The 22,015-nt window shown below is 32.6% G+C and overlaps 2 protein-coding genes across 4 annotated transcripts in view; one reads left to right on the plus strand and one right to left on the minus strand.

Moving 5' to 3' along the window:
- Phf5a (PHD finger protein 5a) overlaps nt 1-22,015 on the plus strand; it is a 164,722-nt gene that overhangs the window by 113,554 nt on the left and 29,153 nt on the right. The window lies entirely within an intron of this gene.
- sip1 (septin interacting protein 1) overlaps nt 12,068-22,015 on the minus strand; it is a 32,518-nt gene continuing 22,570 nt past the window's right edge. The window contains exons 15-23 of one of the 2 annotated variants that reach the window (XR_013877521.1): nt 17,726-17,808; nt 17,033-17,190; nt 16,103-16,235; nt 15,608-15,709; nt 14,966-15,091; nt 14,413-14,504; nt 13,161-13,322; nt 12,301-12,640; nt 12,068-12,119 (exon numbers count right to left, since the gene is read on the minus strand). Coding sequence is in view for 1 of the 2 variants with exons in the window: in XM_080153477.1 (XP_080009603.1) it covers nt 12,493-12,640; nt 13,161-13,322; nt 14,413-14,504; nt 14,966-15,091; nt 15,608-15,709; nt 16,103-16,235; nt 17,033-17,190; nt 17,726-17,808 (1,004 nt within the window). In the remaining variant the exon portion in view is untranslated. Of the gene's footprint in view, nt 12,641-13,160; nt 13,323-14,412; nt 14,505-14,965; nt 15,092-15,607; nt 15,710-16,102; nt 16,236-17,032; nt 17,191-17,725; nt 17,809-22,015 lie in introns of both variants that reach the window. The other variant, XM_080153477.1, reaches the window with a different exon arrangement.

Raw genomic sequence — 22,015 nt, forward strand, 5'->3', positions numbered from 1 at the left:
CTTGTTATAAGTTATAGAGTGGCTTTACTAAAAACATAATTGCTTTAAGTCGATATATTTCTTTTATATCGAATAATACAAAAGAATTGAACACAAGTATGCAACAACAATAATCATTTCCAAAAAAATTTAATTAGAAAAATTTAAGCTATCAAACTTTTTTGTCAATAAATCACTAAAATGGATATTTTATTAAATTAAGAAAATTGAAGTACATTCAATTCACATATAGTAATCTGTAAGACGGACGGAAAGACGGACATATCCTAGTTATGGAATAGCGGCGCTTCAAACAAGTATTCACAATAACAATTAACCCATAACCCCAACTATTTATTCTATAATTATTTTGGTTTTTATTTTGTAAAGAAAATTACGAAACAATTAAAAGACAAACTAATTATGAAATAATGTTGAAATAAAGGATATTGTGTAAATTTTTATGAAAGAATTTAACATTATAAAGGATGTACTATTATTTTTTTCTGAATGATATATTATTTCACTATAAAAAAATTCTGTTTAACATATTAGAATGTTTCTTTATTGAAATTAGTTATAGCATGCGAGATGATGAGAGATACAGAAGAACAATACATTTTTTCTCAATAATGATTTCTTTATAATGGTAGCAACCCCCCTCCTCTCCAAACCACAATAAAAAGGTAGCAGTTGCACAGATTAATACTTGAAAAAGTTAATCCTTAGGAATTAAAAAAGATAAATAGATAAGGGATAAAGGTGTTGGTTTATTTTATTACCAGCGAAACTACTCAGTAATTCCTTTCGGTGGTCCGTCTCTGCTATTTAATCGGCTGCTCTATGCGTTTTTGGATCTGATGTTTCTTGTAAATCTTTTACAATATGACCACTTATCCTAAATACCAGTGGCTTCAACCCTAGCAGTGGCAGTAAGGAGGTTGACAGTAAAATAGTCTAAAACCACCCCAAGAGCTTCTCTAATATGGAGACCTTCAACGGTTTGGTGATTAGCGAGATCTAAACGGACAAAAAAATCTCAATACTTTCCTACGAAATAGGATATCTTTTATGTTTGTGCTTCGATAACTATGTATGTTATCATCCTTGTTTTTTTTTTATTGTTCATTGCTTGCACGTGGAGGAGAAAGGTTATATTTTAATAAATCTAAAAAATATCATATTATTTTTTCTTTCTTATTCTCTCATATTTCCAGGGAAGGGGAGGAAATTTGGATTTTTTTACTGGTAGCCAAAGTTTTATTTATATTTCAACTGAATTCTGATTGAATTCAAAATTTTCTGTGTCCAAACTTTAATGTACAGATGAGGTAAACTTGATTATTGACATTGAAGATGCATATCAATTTATTCTCCATCGTCTTATCCCTTAAGATCCCTGCCTATTTCTCCCTTTTCTTGGTACATCTTTCTGTGTGAGATTCAAACCTATCACCTTCCCGACGACGAACGGATGCGCTACGTGTTGAGCCACGGTCGCGGGTTAATAAAGTGATACTATCAGCTAGCTAACATACGATACCTCCATCCATCCACCCCCCTACCCCATCCCAATAAATGAGCTCCATATTAAGAACCTAAATTGACGTAAAATTTTCCCCTGTCAATATATCCACGTATTCTATATCCATTGCCCTAGCCCCCCATGCCTTAGTAAGCCCGGTTAAGCAAATGTGCGCATTAGATGTGAATCTTCCTATTTTTCTTTGTCTGTCGTTCTTCCTCGCTATATTTTTTTCATTTGCATCTTCTGTAGTATGGTTATGAAAATTGTTGCTTTAGAGCACATTAAACTAAAGATTAAAGGAAAGATATGACAACAGGGACCTAAGGGATACGATACATGAAGAAAAAACAATATTTTACTTAAGAGTAAATGTTTGTGCGATTTTCTGTTATTATATCAACAAAATATTATAGAATTTGTTTGTTTTCTTTGTCATGATTTATTTCTGTATTATCTCTAAATCCCTTTCTCCCTGAACAATATATGACCTAATAAAGTTACTTCTAAAGTGACTGCAATTAATTTATAGACACCTTAAATCTTAGATTTCTATCATTTACAAACTTTAAACCCCCTACGAAGCTTTGCGAGTGGATTACTCTCTAATATCTATCTACTTTCAACCAAGAATAATTACAGGGTGCGCCACATAAATCCGGACTTTTTTTAAACGGCCATAGCGCCAAAACTACTTGACCAATCAGGACGTTTGACCCCAATATAAAAAGCTTAGGTAATGACATTTTTGCCCATGAAAATCTTTGGACGATGGAGGACGTGAACGCCGAGCTGGCCGCGCATATGTTCAACAAGGCAGATTCGAATTGCGCAGATAAATTACCGTGGATTTATGACTTGGGCCTACTAAATCTGACCTCAGCCCATCTGTAGGTGAGATGGACTAATGAAACTTTCTGGAGATACTATTAGATACCTAGTGAAAACACTAGAAAATACTAGAGCTCTCTATCCCAGCTGAATTGGCTGTAGTACTCCGACAAAGTGGATCGTGATAGATTTTAAGATGTCAAAAACGTCAAAAATCTTGAAAATTTCTCGGTTCTTGACTTCAGGCCCATATGGAACCTTGAAACTCGTTTTAGACTATGTATTGCGCTGATAACCCTATCTTAATATTCATGCCATTTTTGAAAAGGTATAAAACTTTGTTCTAGCTTAACTGTGGCCCAAATGAGAGCCGCCGTGTCAAAGAGTAGCTTTAAAGATGGGTTAATTTGGATCTTGCTGTTACTCACTCCTTAAGGAGATGTGGCCTCCCAGCAGCCCCGATCTTAATCCAAGGGACTTTTGAGCCTGGAGCGCCATTAAAGCATGAACCAATAGACGCGCCCATACCAAGAAGACCACTCTCACTGCTCCTATCATGGAGAACATCGCCTGCTTGAACAGGGACATGGTGACCAGGGTCGGCGGGCGGTTCAGGGGGCGGGTAGAGGCGATGATTGAGGCTGGCGGCGATTTTATTGAATAATCTAATAGTCATATACCTAGTTTGCTTTCCAAATTTTAAAATTCAATAAAATCTTAAAAATTGACGATTTTATGTTCATTTGTTTTAAAATAAGAAAAAGTCCGTATTTATGTGGCGCACCCTGTACATGCAAAGAAGATAGGGGGTTTCCGTCAAAGTGTCTAGCCAAGGTCAGTTTTTATTATTTTGGGTTTAGGCACCGAAGGAATAAGGTCCCAGCAGGCGATAGGCATTAATAAAACAACCCCCCTACTTATTTCAAAGGGAATCTTGGTGCTCGCTGGGCAGTTTCAGGAAAAGCACCTGTTTTTTTCTTTTTCCCCAAATATTTATTTCAAACCCTCACAACCCTTACTTATCCTATCCCAACCTAAAATATGAATCATAATTATTCGTATATATTTCTATAAAGTTATTTAGTAGCCGACTTTTGTTTATCTTAAAATATTTTTTTTTAAAGATTGCAGCAAGCCAGTCTTCTATAGGATGCGGAAGGAGTAACACGCACCATGTGTCGTGCTCTAACCGCTACACGCGCTATATGTGTCAATATTCTTTGTTATATGTACGACTAGAGTTGGCTCGATATAATTATCTCCCTATTGGCTAGTTTTCTATATGCATATCTATTTCTCAATAAATCTATTTTTCTCACCCGGCATTACTATGTAAAAGAAAGTAAATATTTAATAATTGAAATGATTTTTAAAAGATTTTTTTAAATTATATTTTTTTCTTTACATTACCATCACCAAAGGGTTAATGATGATGATTACAATTTTAGTTTAATATTTGAACACACAAAATGTCGCCACAATCGAATTCTTTTAAAACATAGTTTTCTTAAATTTATCATATTATAAATTTAAATTTTCTTTTTTATGATTAGAAATTAAATACATCAATATAAGGTAAATAGCAACATGAAATGAAAAAAATGAATTTATTTTAAAAAAAGTAAAATAATGGGTCTTATCGTTCTGGGCAATGAGAGTTTATTATGGATTATTGGAGCACTATGAGTTTTAATCATATATTCCTTGGAAAACTTGAGCTCGTTTATAGACATTTATCCTTTAATATAAAGTAGTATTTTTTTTTTGTCTAAAGCTAAAGATTTCAGAAATTGATGGTCTGAATTGGTTGTACTTTTAAAGTAAGCTGTATTAATATCTTGGGGTGGTTTTAAACTATTTTTTTCTGACCTCCTCCATTCTCTCGTAGAAGTTATTGGCTAAGCAACTAGCAAAATAATATATGAGAAAAACATGCATGTTGATGCAAAGAAAAATGTAAAAATTCGGATATATTAAATTTTATTGTTACTCAGAAGAAAAGGGTCATCATCAATATCATAAGCTATTCCAACAGACATTTTCTAGAGTAATCTGAATTGTAGCGTAACTATTGTATGATTAGATTGTGCCTAGTTTCCTATATAGATCTGACATGGATCTTGAAGCAATTAAGCAGGCCGTTTTGTACATGTTAAAAATTGAAAGATTTCATTAAATAAAAGTAATCGCAAATATACTTAGTAAATAACAAAATCTTCTCAGTTTTCCGATAGATGCTTTGAAGAAAATGTTGGTAATCGGCCACAGACGATTTCTGCCATCACTGGAGAAGAAGAAACAGTATTTTTTTCTGTCTGCCTGAATCTATTTTTCCTGCTTCATCGATTCAAGATTTTTTTTGAGATCCTTTGTTACTTTCTTGAAACATTGTTTGGTAATATAACACCAAGCCAAGCCAAGTTAACCGGCCAGATGTCCACCTCCTCAACAACCTCCCCCCACCCACACTTCCATCACCCCTTATATACACCTATGTTAATCATGTGCTTTTCCCGCGCGCCTGGAATTGTTTGTTATCCAATTATAATCTATATAGGGTGTGAAAAAGGGAAATGTTACCCTTTTATTCTGTTGGAGACTCCCCCAAAAATGGGGTACCTGTTACCTGCCTGTGCCAAGTAGCAGGGATCACTTATTGTGAATTTAAAGAAATCTTTGGCAAGAACCTTTGTAGTCTTTTTAGTAGCGAAGCTACTCTATAATTCACTTTGTCCGTCCGTCAGTCAGTCAGTCAGTCCGTCAGTCCGTCAGTCCGTCAGTCCGTCAGTCCGTCAGTCCGTAACGCTATGGGGGAAATGGGATTTGCTCAGCTCCTATAAAAGATAGAATTCTGAATTTTTTTGACAACATTCCCATCATTAAGGAGCACAATTGACTATAAAACATCATTGGCGGTCGGACCGATTTTTAGCAGGTTTTAGGCTATTTTTATATTTTTCACATTTTTCTCCACATCTTCAGTGTTTATGGTCCGATTTTCAAAATTTTTTCAGTTACAGACATCAAAATTAAATCTCCCGTCGTTTAAAGAAACAACCATGAAGGCCAGACTGCCATTTTAGCAGGTTTTAGGCTATTTTTATATTTTTCACATTTTCCTCCATATCTTCAGTGTTTATGGTCCGATTTTCAAAATTTTTTCAGTTATAGATATCAAAATTTAATTCCCGTCTTTTAAAGAAAACAACCATGACAACCGGACTGCCTTTTAGCAGGTTTTAGGCTGTTTTTTTATATTCTTAACATTTTTCTCCATATCTTCAGTGTTTATAGTCTGATTTTCAAATTTTTTTCAGTTATAGATATTAAAATTAAATTTCCCGTCTTTTAAAGAAAATAACCATGATGGCCAGACTGCCTTTTTGGCAGGTTTTAGGCTATTTTATATATTTAACACTTTTCTCCATATCTTCAGTGTATATGGTCTGATTTTCTAAATTTTTTAAGTTAAGGATTTAAAAATAAATTTTTTGTCGTTTAAGAAACAACCATGGCGGCCAGACTGCCTTTTATCAGGTTTTTGGCTATTTTATATGTTTTACATATTTCCCCATATCTTTGTTTATTTTGATCCAATTTTCAAACTTTTTTGGGATATCAGTATCAAAATGATTTTTCTCATTGTTATGAACATCTTTAACATAATTTACTTTGACCATCGTCATCATACAAAATAAAATAAGGTTTCATGTTTATTTTATCCAATAAATCTATTCTTTATTTTAGTAAAAACCTTTTAAATCTACTTGTACGTATTCCCATCTACGATTTTTTGTGCTTCGCTACTTATGGATGTTGTCATCCTTGTTATTTTAAGACTGCCTTACAATTTTGACTTTTCCTCAATTTTGTAAGTCCCAAAAGAGCCCAGTAAGCTGAAACTGGAAACCCACCAACACCATTAACCTACTCCTGCCCTAAATGCTTGCTATCAATCAAACCAATCAACTCTAACAAACTGAAACTTAAACATCAAACCAAATGAAACATTAATATTTTAATTGTGTAGTTAGTTTAATATGTTAGTTATTAATATTTAATCACTTTTTTCGTATTTTACTTATTTTTTCATGTATGATTTTTTTCTGTAAAACAAATAAATCATTTCAAAAACAAAACAAAGATTGCAGCAAGTAAGAGATTTAAGTAAACTAATAAAGTTTTATTGCAATTTCTAATAGGGTCATGGGAATCTTAGATTTAAAATTAAGATATGACATTAAGAAAAACAAGGATGATAACACTCACAAGAAGCGAACAAAAATAGTTAACAAAACCGAACACACATAACAGCTTCTACAAAAAATGTCACAAACACAACCAAAAAGTTAAATTTTTTCCCCTCCGAAATTTTTGTATTAATTATGATAAAGATATAATAATTTGGACACCATGGAAAATGTCCCAATTTTGATGAACTGAAATTAGTTTCCGAATGTGAACACATTTTCCTAGGTGTTTCCCAATCCTATCTCAATATTTGCTACTAGCTAAAAACCTTCGAACTTCAAAAAAAATCAAAATTTGAATGTATTAACGATTTATACATTATACATTCAAAGTTTTAATTTTTCAAATTTTGATTTTTTTTTTTGGAAGTTTGAAGGTTTTTTAGCTAGTAGCAAATATTGAGATAGGATTGGGAAACACCTAGGAAAATGTGTTCACATTCGGAAACTAATTTCAGTTCACCCCAATTTTGTATAACTTTTGCGGAACATGTTCCAGTTACGTCATATTTTTCTTTCCCGAAAAAGGGAACGGGGAAAGAAAAAAAGGGAAGGGGGGAAGAAAAAAGAGATGGGAGAAAATGGGTTTTCCCCATCTTTTGAAGAGATTTTCTTCCCCCCTTCTCTTTTTCGGGAAAGAAAAATATGACGTAACTGGAACATGTTCCGCAAAAGTTATACAAAATTGGGACAGTTTCCATGGTGTCATAATTTGACCTCCAAATAAACAAGAATTTACATATCCGGATAAATTTAATACAAAATGTCCTTCTAATCCAACAAGTAACTTATCATTGACCAATAATCCTTAATCAATAAAAGTTTTTTTTAGTGTGTCCTGAAAGATGTCAATTTTTTTATGTTTTCAATTTTTAGGAAAGCTTTGTTATGGTCTTGATCAAATTTCAAACTTTTTACAAGTTAATTCCTAATTAACGTTGGGGATAAGAGACTAAATAATTTTTTGTTGTAGTTTAAGATTTAAGTCTTGGGATTGTTTTAAGCTGTTATTTTAGCTTCTTCACGTATTTGGGCTAAAAAAAACTTTCTTTTTGTTACCAGGACACACTAGGTACAAATGTTGAAACTTTGTAGTTTTAAAATCTATTAAATTATACTATCAAGTTTAAAGGGCGAATATAGGTTCGATATGATATGAGCTTATATCAAAGGTGCCATTGCATAGTTTTAGAATATCTATGTTAAATTTAAAAATTCAAAAAAATCCTTAAGTAGATTTTACAATTTTTGTGTTTTCTTCAACATATAATAAATGAGATGGCCTACAACATCGTTTATTTTAGCCCTTTACAAGACTTTTTTTGACTAGTTTTCTTAAGTTTAATTGCTTATTTCATTGGCATGCATCTTAAATGATAATTTAAATATTTATTTTATTTAATTATATAGTATTTTATTCAAATTTTAAATAGCGTCAAAAATTTTGCTTTATAGTGCATCATAAAGATAAATATTAAGTTTTTAAATTCATTTTCTCTACTAAGATTTTAGATTTATTCATGATGAATACAATTTATTTATATAAAAATATATAATATGTAAAATATATTTACCCTTTGTAGCCTGGGTAAAGACACAAACATGATGCAACTTTTAGCAAACAAACATAATATTTTAATTTTGAAATATTTTTTTAAAATTAGTTTTCAGCCCTCCCTTTTTCAATGTACTTTTACAAAATTATGTTATGAAAAATTTATTTGATCAAAAGTAAAAGTTGCAGCATCCTTTTTTTTCCCATTCCTTTCGTCTTCATTATGACTATGATTGAACAAAAGCTTTATAATACAACCTTCCAACGCAGCCTTGTGTGATGCAGGGATGTTTGGATTCCTTAGGGAACCACACAAGTTACGCGAAATGGCGTAATTATATCAACGAATCAGTTCGGTTTTAGGCTAGAAACGGACTTATACAGTTAACTATGTCAATGTCTTTAAGTTACTTATAATCTATATAATTGCACGCTTGAAATAAGCCCATATCATATCAAACCTATATTCGCCCTTTAACATAGAAAGTTTAAAATGACTGCATGACATGTTTCAAATATTATCTATTGATAAACTTTAATATATTCGCTAATTAACTGCTAAAGTTACTCGAATCGATATATTATTACAAGTATGTTGCACCAGATTTTCATGTACTCTGATAAAGTAATACTCACAGCTGGCTAAAATAACGATTCCCCTCATCCGCCCTCTTAGAACCAACACATCCTCTCTACTGGATGAACGTAAAAACCAGTAAATAAGGTCCATATTAGCAAGCTAAATTGACGAAAAATTTCCCCCTGTCATAATATCCATGTGTATCCCTATATCCATTGTTACTCGCTTAGTGAGTTGAAAAATATTATCAGTAGCGAAGCAACTCTTTATTTCTCTCTGTCTGTCTGTCAGTCCATTACGCTCAACGGAAAATGCGATTTTCTCGCCTGCTGTTTAGGATAGACTGCCGCTAACAATAGATGATACATTGATATAAATCACCTATGATAATAAACTAAGCCAATCTATTAGAAAACGTGTTTTTAAAAATTTTGGTACCTACCAGTGTAATTTACAAGCCAGTGCCCCGTCCCTCCTTAATATGCATTATAAAAACTAACTTTATGTTACAGAGCCTGTACTATATGAATACAAAATCTAAGTATAAACCCTTATTTGGTTTTTTTCAACCCTTTTTTAAAACGCAAAGCTTTTCTTAGTTTTGGATATGTACGTCTATTATGTTTATAAATAAGGGACATCAGAATCGTGTAGATTTTAAATCTTGCAAAATATAATTATTATTTCTCGCATCGTATTATAAACAGCTTTCCGCGGATATAAAATGTATAATTATAAGATAAAATCCATTTTTATATTCCTAGAAATTTGGATATAATACGATGCTAGACATAATTTTTTTCGCATGGATGAGAACCGGTTTGGAATGAATACGAGAAAGTCAGTACGTTAATTTAAACAATAGCTCTTTAATTAATTAACTTTGACATGTTAGAATTATTCTATCAACCAATTGGTTCCTGTAACGATTAGGCACTATGTCATAAGAGTGGCATCTCTACTATATTATTACGCCTTAGTTTGTAAGTATGTCCCTATTCAACTTTTAGCACTTTAAGCAATTTCTAACACATGAACAAACATTTTCTTTTCCTTTCGTAGAATACATAATTATTAAAGCTTGGACTGATCAGCTTTTAAGGATATCAACATCCTTGCTTAAAACCAAAATCTAAGTTTAACCCCTTTTTATTCCATTTCTTCTCCCTTTTCATATCTTTTGTAAAATGACATTTTATGTTGCACGGTTCAGCCACATTTTATAATCAAAATTATGTTTACAACCATGAAAAGATTATGCTACCAGGAACGTCCAATGGGTGGTAAAAGAGGTGTTCCCCCCCCCCCCCCCAATAAACTTGGGGGTGCCATTCACGTCCAAAAATATTTAGAAATATGTATATTAGATTTACTACTTCCCCCCCCCCCTTTATACAAATTTTTACAAATCAAGTAAATTTTTTACATTGCGCACCCATAAGGATAAATGCCCCCCCCCCCAAAAAAAAACTAAAAGGATTATTACACCCCCCCCCCCCCCCCATGTCAATTAGTTTATATTTAAAATTGCAAATTGGCAACTGCATTTCTTAGCGGCTGCCGAGCCCTTCTTATCTGTATACTTGTGTAAGTTAATGCAAATTATAATCTGTACAGTTAGTGAAAGTTTAATGCCATGAATATTAAATCACTTATTAGACTAATGATTTCTAGCTGGTTTGATAAATAACTGAAAGTGATGAATAAAAGGTTTTATTTCTAACAAAAAAATTAATTAAAATAGCCCAAGCAGTATATCTCTTTTATTCTAACACACAGTATTGGGTTTTATAAAGTAGTAAGTTATTTTTTTCTTGAGCGTTGAGATCTCACATATCAATGGACCTATGTATGTATCCTTTATTGAATCTTCACATATTGTTCCAGGATGGTTTTAATATATTTTCTGCTATTATTGCAACCCATATATAAGGGGCGCATCTGCGAATAGTAAAAAAGGCCATTGCCCACTCTTCATTTATTTCGTCTGCTATATGGAATAGAAACGACAAATGAATGGGAATTAAACTTCCAACAAAAGCAAAGTTAGATTCGTATAAATTTCGCATTTGCAAAAGTAAACATTAATATGTTTAGAGTAAAAGGAAGATCCATGAAATTTAAGCTTGAATTTATAATCGTAGTATGTTATAGTAATCGATGTATAGATACTTGACCCCTTATACTGGATGAACTGACAAATAAATGAAGTCCATATTTTCAACCTAAATTGACGAAATTTAAGTAGCAGTCACTCGACTCTTTAACTATGGTTTGTCATACTTAGATATACTTTACAATTCAGAATTCTTTAAAGCTTTACTTTGAATAAAAAAAGTTGATAATGTGTAGATTTTCGCATCACATTTTTATAGTTATCCGCAGAAAGGGAACCGAGGGCCGAGAGTTCGGACCTGTAAATCAAGGATTTTTAAAGTATTTTTTTTTTTTTACTGATAAAATGTAGAAAAGATTGAAAAGTCAAGGTAAACACACCCACAGAAAATGGAAAAATATGAATATTTATGATTGAAATGCATATATTATATCTCATAGAAATTAGGAAGTAAGAAGGAAACTTTAGGAGGTTGAGCGTAGTTACGCTGAAGTTATAAATGTCATCAATATTTTTGTTTTTCGCTTTAGGGACCTAAGACAATTGACAGCAAATTATTCGCATGACAAAATTACCCCTTTTATAGTCTTGTAGATTACAATTAGAGGTTAACCACTCGACTTCATAAACCAAACAATAAAAATTTAATTAAAGTCCACAAAGTCGTTGAGCCATGGAATAAGAAAACGTTATTGTAAATTTTGGGGGAATATTGTAAAACCAGCCCAATGCCCCCCCCCCTCTATATCTGATGATATACAGCTGAAAAAATATGGAAATTATTAAAAGGTTTGGTGAATTTTAGGTATTCAAAGTCATTAATCCTTCATATCAATAATACAAAGTAGAATGATGTCTGTCTGTCCGTCCGTCCCTTAAGATCTCGGTAAACACTGAACCGATCGGATTCTTCTCTTCAGGGAATATACCTACTGGTCCTGTGGTGGTTTTAGGCTATTTTCTTGGGGGGTGGGACACCCCCAACCCCCCAAAAAACAAAAATTCCCCCCCATTTTTTTCTTATTTTTTGTAGAAGATTTCCTTGGTCCTTTTACGTATTTCGCCAAAAAAATTTTTTTCACCTCTTGGGGCAAAGCCCCTAGAGGCTAGTGGCGAAGCCGCTAGTTAATAAATATAATTTAATACTTAAAAGAAAATCATCTAAAATTAAATAATCTTAATTAATCTAGTAGAGTAGCCTCGCTATCAAACAAAAAAGAAATGAAAGATATTCAATATATATAATATTATATTTCAAAGTAATATGCCAACATTTCATGATACTAGAACAATTAATGAAATTGTGTATTAGTTATTTATCGCATCGTATTATAGACAGTTATCCACACATAGTAAAAAGAAAAAAATTAAAATTAATCTCAGTTTTCATAGCCCAAAAAGCCTTAGGAAACAAAATAGAAACGGATTCTTTTTAAATTTTTCGTGGAAAATTCTCTATGATACGATATTTGATTTTTCAGAATGACTTAGATCCGGTTTTAATCCAGCGGAAATAAATCGGATTCGAAGCCACACTGGAAATAAAATATAAAATTAACTGGTATCTTTAAAAAATATGCCTGAAAATAATAAAAGCTATCTTGACTTTTAAAAACAATATCAAATATTTTATTTTGTTGTACAAATAAAAAAAATCTACAAAGAGTTATCTAACAAGCTATTAAGCGAGGTTGGGACCCATCTGGTGTCATCCTGGACAAAGATAACATTTCTGTCCAGGTAGCAATGGTTCCTTCCACACAGGTATATCTGTTTACCCTCCCGCAGACGTCCAGGTACTGGTCTGAAATAGGAATGGATATAAAATATATGTCGATATTATTATGGCAGGTAAAAGTTGTTGTTAATTGGTCAGTTCGTTCATCTATTACGAGGGAAGGGGATGTGGTGAAGCGGGTATCGTTAGTTTAGCCCGCTGCGAGTTTCACTTTAATAGAGAACATGAAAATCTATAGTGTAACATCCAAGTAATGATAAATCCATTGAAATAGGAAACTAAGTCAGCTTAAGTGGGGATGTTTTTTTTTTACAGTAAAAATTGAAATGTATTGACATCCGTATATAAAAGTAACAGGATGTGTGTCTGTCTGTATACCGAAGGATCTCGCTAACCACTGAATTGATATGGTTCTCCTTTACACATAAAATGTAGCTTTCTCATAGGTCATGGGAAGGTTTTTAACTATGGAGATTCGATTCCCAACTAAGACCTCTAGGGCCGTAGCTGATATAACTATTTACTTAATGTAGCTCTTACATATATCATAATAGAAATACTGCATGCTGTTTAAATTGTTGCTAACCTGAAAATGATGCCTTTCTCTTCACAACGTTTGGCAATCAAATCCTTGAAACCCTGAGGTATCTGACTGCTGGTCTTGACAGCCTCGCTGATAGAATCAAACTTGTTCCTGTTGCCCACATCCTGGCCAGGTGCAAGCATGCCTCGCCCACCGTTCATCTCTCTGTAATAGTAGAAGACGTTATCAACAATTTTAAATTGTCTTAGGTAAATCATTTTAGGAAGACTTAAGTATATCAACTTATGAATACTAATGTTTGTCTGTTGATCCATCTGCATATGTCTGTTTGTTTAGTTCTCTTTTTATTATTTGTTTTGAACTTGTATATATAATGTCCAGCTAACTGTTATTTTGTCTGTCGACTGTCTGTGGAACTTACGGGATAATATTATGTGGTTCTACTGTCGATCCATCTATCCCATAGAGAAAAAAATAAAAGAGAGGAATCGAAGCAACTAGAAGACGAAAATAGGCAGTGGGCCTAGAGGCCTACTCAGCGCTGTTGCCGCGCTAAAATTTATTGCTATTCCACTACTTTTCAAATGGGAGGATTAAAAATTATTAAAAAATATTTTTTTACTTTTTACTATTTCCATATTTAGGGCAAGAATATTAGATTAGATATTTTCGTTTTGATTAAAAATTACATAGAATTTTATTTTTATTTTAAAAAATTTGTTCATGAAAGATGAATCCTTCTATTTCTAAAAAGGGGGAAATTTTTTTCATAATGAACATTCAGCTGATTCTGACCGCCCACGGCTGTTTGCTAAATATCGCTTTTCTTTTTATTCACATTATTATTTATGATTGACTTACAAAAAGCCCTGGGCGGCTTTTGATTTTTGTCTGCTTCTAAATTTAGGGATGGGGAAGTAGTATTTTACCAAGAAAAGGGGGTGAGTATTCATCCTCTTATCCTTTTTCCTTATGATCTATCCACATATCTTCCCATCTACCAAGCTGGTAATCATATATTTAACATTCTCAATAGCACCAGACTGACTGGATAAAGGTCCTATATCTGTCTATCGATCTACTTAGTATCTACCTGTTAGTTATAATTTATTATTCTCCATAGCCCCAGGCTGACTGGATAAAGATCCAATTTCTGTCCATCTTATATCTATCTATCTATCTACTTAGTATCTACCTGTTAATCATAATTTATTATTCTCCATAGCCACAGGCTGACTAGATAAAGATCCAATTTCTGTCTATCTTATATCTATCTATCTACTTAGTTATCTACCTGTTAGTCATATATTTAACATTCTCCATAGCCCCAGGCTGACTGGATAAAGGTCCACCACCGGACACACTGCGATTCATAATGTGCAGGGCCTACAAAAATAATCAATGTTTTATTTAAAGATCTAAAGGAATAAGACAATGGCCGATAAATTGATGTACATCTCCAATGATAATACACAGAATTACGTCAATTTTAGATTACAATTAAATGTTGAAACGTTTGGATACTCAACTTAATAAATAAACCAATCAAAAATCAATAAAAGTCCCCATAGAATAAGAAAACGTTATTATAAAACTTTGGGGACTAGTATAATAAACAGCCCAATGTCCTCTCCCTCCCTAGTTTTATTACAAAGAATAATATAATAATTTTTTCTCAAATTCATTCGAATCCGGTGGATAGGAACCGGTTCTCATCCATACGAAAAAACTATGTCTTCGGCACCTCGGGGCTAAAAAAAACTAGTTTTAATCTTATAATTGTACATTCCATATCCGCGGAAAGCCGTTTATAATACGATGCGAGAAAAAACTATTTTCAAACTCACCTGTTGTAATTGGTCAGCAACCATGGGATGGTTAAGCAAGGGTGGGGGAATAACACCCTTCCAACCCTGGTACCATCCTATCAACTCTGTATAGTTAGGGTTGGAGTTCAACCAGGCAGCCAACACCTAAATATATAAATACTCGTCACTTCCTTTTACTATCCTATAATATAAAAAGGTTGTTTTTTGTCTGTAGGTATATATCTTGCCAATCGTTGGTCTGAATAAATTGTACTTTTCAAAGAAGATTTATCAATGTCATGGGCAGGATTTATGCTATTTAAGAAATATTTAGAACTGTAACAATACATTGGTCAAAGAACATCAAAGACAAAGGATTTTATCCGTGCTCATGTTATTTACGCTTTTAAATTGTCAAAATCGACCAATAAACTAAAAATGTAACTTTACGCGAGTTTGTTGCTATCTGAAAGAATGTACTTGGTTTGTACTGCTCAACCGATATAGTTCTCCTTTACAATTTAGCTTCTCATAAGTCCTTGAAAGATTTTTAACTATTTTGAAGGAAGGAACTACTAGCATCCGAAGAGAAATCGCCAAGAAAAAAATGAATCTTGCCCCAAAAACTAAAGGGGGGAGGTTGGACGAGAGACATAATAGAGTATGCAAATGACAGTTTACCTGTAACCAGCGAGGAAAGAAATGTTTAGCCATCATATCACCCAGAGCCTGACCTGGTATCAGGTCCAACCAATCAACCACTGCATGCCACAGGGACAAGTCCTGAAATCAAAACAAAATGAAAGTTCTAAAAGAGCGAAAATGTAGTGTACGATTGTAAATCTTTATAATAAAGTAACCGGATATTTGTCTGTTTGTTTGTACTTAAGGATCTCGCTAACTGCTAAACCGATACGATTCTCCTATACAGGGTAGCTCCTGGAAAAGTTTAAAACTATTTTGTCGGAGGGTACCACCACACTCGAAGAAAAATTGCCTCTAGAAAAAAATTCCCTCTACCAAACCACCCCAAAAATCTAGTATTTTCCTTTTTTAAAAAAATAAAAAATGGATTAGGTATCGAATTCAATTCCCCTCTCCTCATGTGCCCCTAGAAACCTCTAGGGACGGAGCTGCTAGTTTCATTAAAAGAAGAATATTAATATTATTACTTACCTGATTTATAGGATTTATATTCAAATGTAGAAGTGCTGTCTCCAATTTTGGGTAAATATTCTTGATAAGGAATGTGTGCATGGAGCCAGGGGTAAATACATCCTTCCAGGGTAAAAGTATCATCTTGGCAGACCTAAACGGATAGATAGATTTAAAATTTCTTTTCTATTAATTGTTCAAAGTAATTTAGGCCTAATTTTTAAACAAAGACAAATGTACAAACTATTTGAGTCTGATAATTCATTTTACCAAACTCTTGAGGAAATATAAAAATGGCCTTTGTATTATAAACAGCTCTCTGCGGATATAAAATGTAAGATTAAAACCAGAAGGCACGGGCTAAAAAAACTTGTTTTAATCTTATGATTTATATTTCTATACTCGTAGAAAACTGGATATAATACGATGCTAGACATATTTTTTTTTCGTATGGATAAGAACTGGTTCTAATCCACCGGATATTAATCGGTTTCGAATAAATACGAGAAAATCTTTTAATTTTAAGAATTTCCCACTAAAACAGCTCAAGAAATATTTCCCCCGAATTAATTCGATTGTTGGTTACATACAATATATTAAAACAGCTCAAGAAATATTTCCCCCGAATTAATTCGATTGTTGGTTACATACAATATATTAAAACAGCTCAAGAAATATTTCCCCCGAATTAATTCGATTGTTGGTTACATACAATATATTAAAACAGCTCAAGAAATATTTCCCCCGAATTAATTCGATTGTTGGTTACATACAATATATTAAAACAGCTCAAGAAATATTTCCCCCGAATTAATTCGATTGTTGGTTACATACAATATATTAAAACAGCTCAAGAAATATTTCCCCCGAATTAATTCGATTGTTGGTTACATACAATATATTTTGTCAAAAAGGTTAAAACTAGACCAATGTGTGTGTTGTATGTTATACCTGTCTGTAGGATGCCAGTTTGCCAGCGCTGTTGCCAGCTTGTTTCTGATGGTAGGGTACACGATTTCCAGCCTGTTGCCAAGTGGTGGCAACCAGGGATGTAGCCAGGTATGGATAGGTGTTGTGTCTTGTACAGGGTTCCACATTTCTACCTCAGCCTTAATAAATATCCCATTATATGAAGAACTAAGGTTTTTTGCCTGAAGCTTAGGATTTTAATAACTACTGAACTACTTCACATAGATTCAGGGATGGTTTTAGGCTATTTTTCTGGCACCTTTTTACCTACCCATTTGAATTGAGCTATCTTAGATGACAGGAGCGCAGCCGATAATAAAAGTACACAAAATAATTCAGTGGATTGGTAAAATCAGCTCAATAGCGCAAGGGTATAAAACAGTAAGTAACCTTTACAGACTTAAAAAACAATAAAATGGCGTCAACTTTTTTTAGTAGCGAAGCTACTTTATAATTCACTTTGTCGACCATTATTCGTTCGGCAAGGGAAAAGTGATTGTTTGTCTGTCGGTCATGATTCAAAAGACATAACCCTTATTATTTTTAAGATTTCTGAATTTCTGCTCCATAACTCACTTTGTCCTATCATTTTTTTTGTGCTATGCTACTTAGTACTCATAGATGTTATCATCCTTGTTTTAATCTTCATTTCAATAAGTAAAAATCTTCTTGTACCTGTAATCTAACAAGGACAAGTTGATCCAGAACATGTTGTAATATCCAGCCTGGTAACAACGGTCTCCAGAGCTCAAGCAATCCTAAATTCAAAATAACAGTTATTGTAACATTTATAATCTAATATGGACTTCCTATTTGGACTTGACAATCATTAACTTGTTGATGATATGTGCAACTTTTATGTTTGTCTTGTTTTTACTAAAACAGTGTTACGACTATTTCTTCAGTGGTACCAAATTGTTTGTTATTTATAGTAGGTAATATGTACAAATTAATAAGGGGGGGGGGGGAAGTTTGTACACTTATAGGAAATGAAATTCAGTACCAAAGTTTGGGAGGGTACTGTGGGCTTGTTTTTAAAGTTATCAACCTAATTCTTTTTGTAGGCTCTCTTATATGACTGGATATACACGTATTTCTTTGAAAATTGAATTTCGGCACTTTCCTTCTAGGGGCTTGTGGAGCAATAGACCCCCCAAAACACTAAAAATATGAGTTCTGAACTTATTTTTGAAGATATCAACCTGATTTTTTTTTATAATACTTTTTTAACATAACCGAATCAACGAACCATTACAGATTTCATTTTGGGACTTTCCTTCTAGGGCCTAGTGGAGCAATAGACCCCCCAAAACACTACAAATATGAGTTCTGACCTTATTTTTAAAGATATCAACCTGATTTTTTTTAATAATACTTTTTTAACATAACCGAATCAACGAACCATTACAGATTTCATTTTGGAACTTTCCTTCTAGGGCCTTGTGGAGCAAAAGACCCCAAAAAACACTAAAAATATGAGTTCTGACCTTATTTTTAAAGATATCAACCTGATTTTTTAAAAATAATACTTTTTCAACATAACCGATTGAAGAAACCATTACGGATTTCATTTTGGGACTTTCCTTCTAGGGGCTTGTGGAGCAATAGACCCCCCAAAACACTAAAAATATGAGTTCTGACCTTATTTTTAAAGATATCAACCTGATTTTTTTTATAATACTTTTTTAACATAACCGAATCAACGAACCATTACAGATTTCATTTTGGGACTTTCCTTCTAGGGGCTTGTGGAGCAATAGACCCCCCAAAACACTAAAAATATGAGTTCTTACCTTATTTTTAAAGATATCAACCTGATTTTTTTCAATAATACTTTTTTAACATAACCGAATCAACGAACCATTACAGATTTCATTTTGGGACTTTCCTTCTAGAGCTAGTGGAGCAAAAGACTCCAAAAAAACACTAAAAGAAAATTGAAGAAACCATTACGGATTTCATTTTGGTACTTTCCTTCTAGGGCTTGTGGAGCAAGACCCCCAAAATCTACGTACTATTACAGATTTCATTTTAGGACTCTCTTTCTAGGGGCTTGTGGAGCAAAAGACCCCAACACTAAAAATATGAGTTCTGAGCTTATTTTTAAATATATCAAACTGTTTTTTTAAAAATAATACTTTTTTAACATAACCGAACTAAGAAACCATTACGGATTTCATTTTGGGACTTTCCTTCTAGGGGCTAGTGGAGCAAAGATCCCAAAAACACTAAAAATATGAGTTCTGAGCTTATTTTTAAAGATATTAACCCAATTTTTTTATAATACTTTTTTAACATAACCAAATCTACGAAACAATACAGATTTCATTTTGGGACTTTCCTTCTAGAGCTAGTGGAGCAAAAGACTCCAAAAAAACACTAAAAATAGGAGTTCTGAGCTTATTTCTAAAGATGTCAACCTGATTTTTTAAAGAAAACTTTTTTAACATCTGACTTAATGAACCATTACAGATTTCATTTTGGGACTTTACTTCTAGGGACTAGTGGAGCAAAAGACCCCCCAAAACACTAAACATATGAGTTCTGACCTTATTTTTAAAAATATCAACCTGATTTTTTTAAATCACTTTTTTAACACTGAACTTGGTAACTTTTACAGATTTAATTTTGGGACTTTCCTTCTAGAAGCTAGTGAAGCAAAACACTAAAAATATTTTTTTAATGTGAAATTTTTCACATAAATGAACTATGTAATCATTACAGATTTTGATTTCCTTCTAGGGTCCAATGAAAATGCGCTTGAATCAATTCACAGTCATATTCAAATATTATGTAGTATTCTTTAAAAAAATTACATTAAGACAACTAGATTAAGGTTTCATAATACTTGGTATAGAAATACTGTACAAAGACTAAAAATGATGATGTATCCTAACAAATTTTAAAAAATTCAAAAAAGTCAAAAACTATCTACATAATTGAAAAAAATTAAGTATTCAGTGTAAAAAAAGAAAACTATTAGTTATTGATTGGTTTTTCAATTGCAACAAATACAGCATGTCTTTTGTCCCACTAGCTTCTAGAAGGAAAGTCCCAAATGAAATCTGTAAAAGTTACCAAGTTCGGTTATGTTAAAAAAGTGTTAAAAAAATCAGGTTGATATCTTTAAAAATAAGGTCAGAACTCATATTTTTAGTGTTTTAGGGGTCTTTTGCTCCACTACACCCTAGAAGGAAAGTCCAAAAATGAAATCTGTAATGGTTCTTTGATTCGGTTATGTTAAAAAAGAATTATAAAAAAATCAGGTTGTTATCTTTAAAAATAAGGTCAGAACTCATATTTTTAGTGTTTTTGGGGGTCTTTTGCTCCACAAGCCCTAGAAGGAAAGTCCCAAAATGAAATCTGTAATGGTTTGTTGATTCGGTTATGTTAAAAAAGTATTATAAAAAAAATCAGGTTGATATCCTTTAAAATAAGGTCAGAACTCATATTTTTAGTGTTTTGGGGGGTCTATTGCTCCACAAGCCCCTAGAAGGAAAGTCCCAAAATGAAATCTGTAATGGTTCGTTGATTCGGTTATGTTAAAAAAGTATTATTAAAAAAAAATCAGGTTGATATCTTTAAAAATAAGGTCAGAACTCATATTTTTAGTGTTTTGGGGGGTCTATTGCTCCACAAGCCCCTAGAAGGAAAGTCCCAAAATGAAATCTGTAATGGTTCGTTGATTCGGTTATGTTAAAAAAGTATTATAAAAAAAAATCAGGTTGATATCTTTAAAAATAAGGTCAGAACTCGTATTTTTAGTGTTTTGAGGGGTCTATTGCTCCACAAGCCCCTAGAAGGAAAGTCCCAAAATGAAATCTGTAATGGTTCGTTGATTCGGTTATGTTAAAAAAAAGTATTATAAAAAAAATCAGGTTGATATCTTTAAAAATAAGTTCAGAACTCATATTTTTAGTGTTTTGGGGGGTCTATTGCTCCACAAGCCCCTAGAAGGAAAGTGCCGAAATTCAATTTTCAAAGAAATACGTGTATATCCAGTCATATAAGAGAGCCTACAAAAAGAATTAGGTTGATAACTTTAAAAACAAGCCCACAGTACCCTCCCAAACTTTGGTACTGAATTTCATTTCCTATAAGTGTACAAACTTCCCCCCCCCCTTATATATGTTGTATAGTAAGATATATAAGTTTTTAAGTTTCAAAGGGTTAGGGTGAAAAACATAATCAAGATAATAAAAAAAAATGTTTGTATTTTTAGGTTTTTTATTTTTGACCTTTTAAAGGCCCGGAACTGCAAATGAAAAGACAAAATTTGAAAAAAATCTTACATTATTTTTTTTTTACCAAAGACGACATTTATATTATCCTTATGACTTCTTATTGGCGCATACAATTCTACATACAATTGGCGCTTTCTGATTGGTTGAAACGCGCTAACGCTAGCAGACAAAGACAGAGAAAAACAACAACATTCAAATCAGCACCAAACAACGGAAGCAAAACAATCCATTATTGTGAATTATAAACATTTAAAACAAACAAATAAATGTTAATTATCTTTATATAAAATAGTGAAAACGAAAACTCGAGATAAGTGTTCCAAATATAACCCAATTGGTGAAAAATTAAAGAATACTAGGCCTCCTACGTTTAGTGAAATTTTGAAACTTTCAAACTATTGTCAAAATCCAAATTTGAATGAACGTAATATTGTTAAAAATTATGTTATCCCCGATATTATGGAAAAATGGAGTAAAGTACACAATAATCTACCACTAAAATCTGAAAAAAAAACATTGTTCTTTCTTTATGTAATTTCTTAAGTGATGTGAAATGCTGCCGATTTAAGAAAGCAACAAAAAAAAGATTGCAGCTGTCGATGCCCAACTAATACGAGTGTTTAATGTAACTACATGTTCTTGTGGTCTCCCAGAGATAATTTGGAGGTAGGAAAAATTAAAAACATTATTCTAGTATCGCTTCAAAACTGATTAATATCCG

This window comes from Acartia tonsa, chromosome 3, assembly GCF_053477335.1.
Source record: "Acartia tonsa isolate MP-2025a chromosome 3, ASM5347733v1, whole genome shotgun sequence".
Lineage (NCBI taxonomy): Eukaryota > Metazoa > Arthropoda > Copepoda > Calanoida > Acartiidae > Acartia > Acartia tonsa.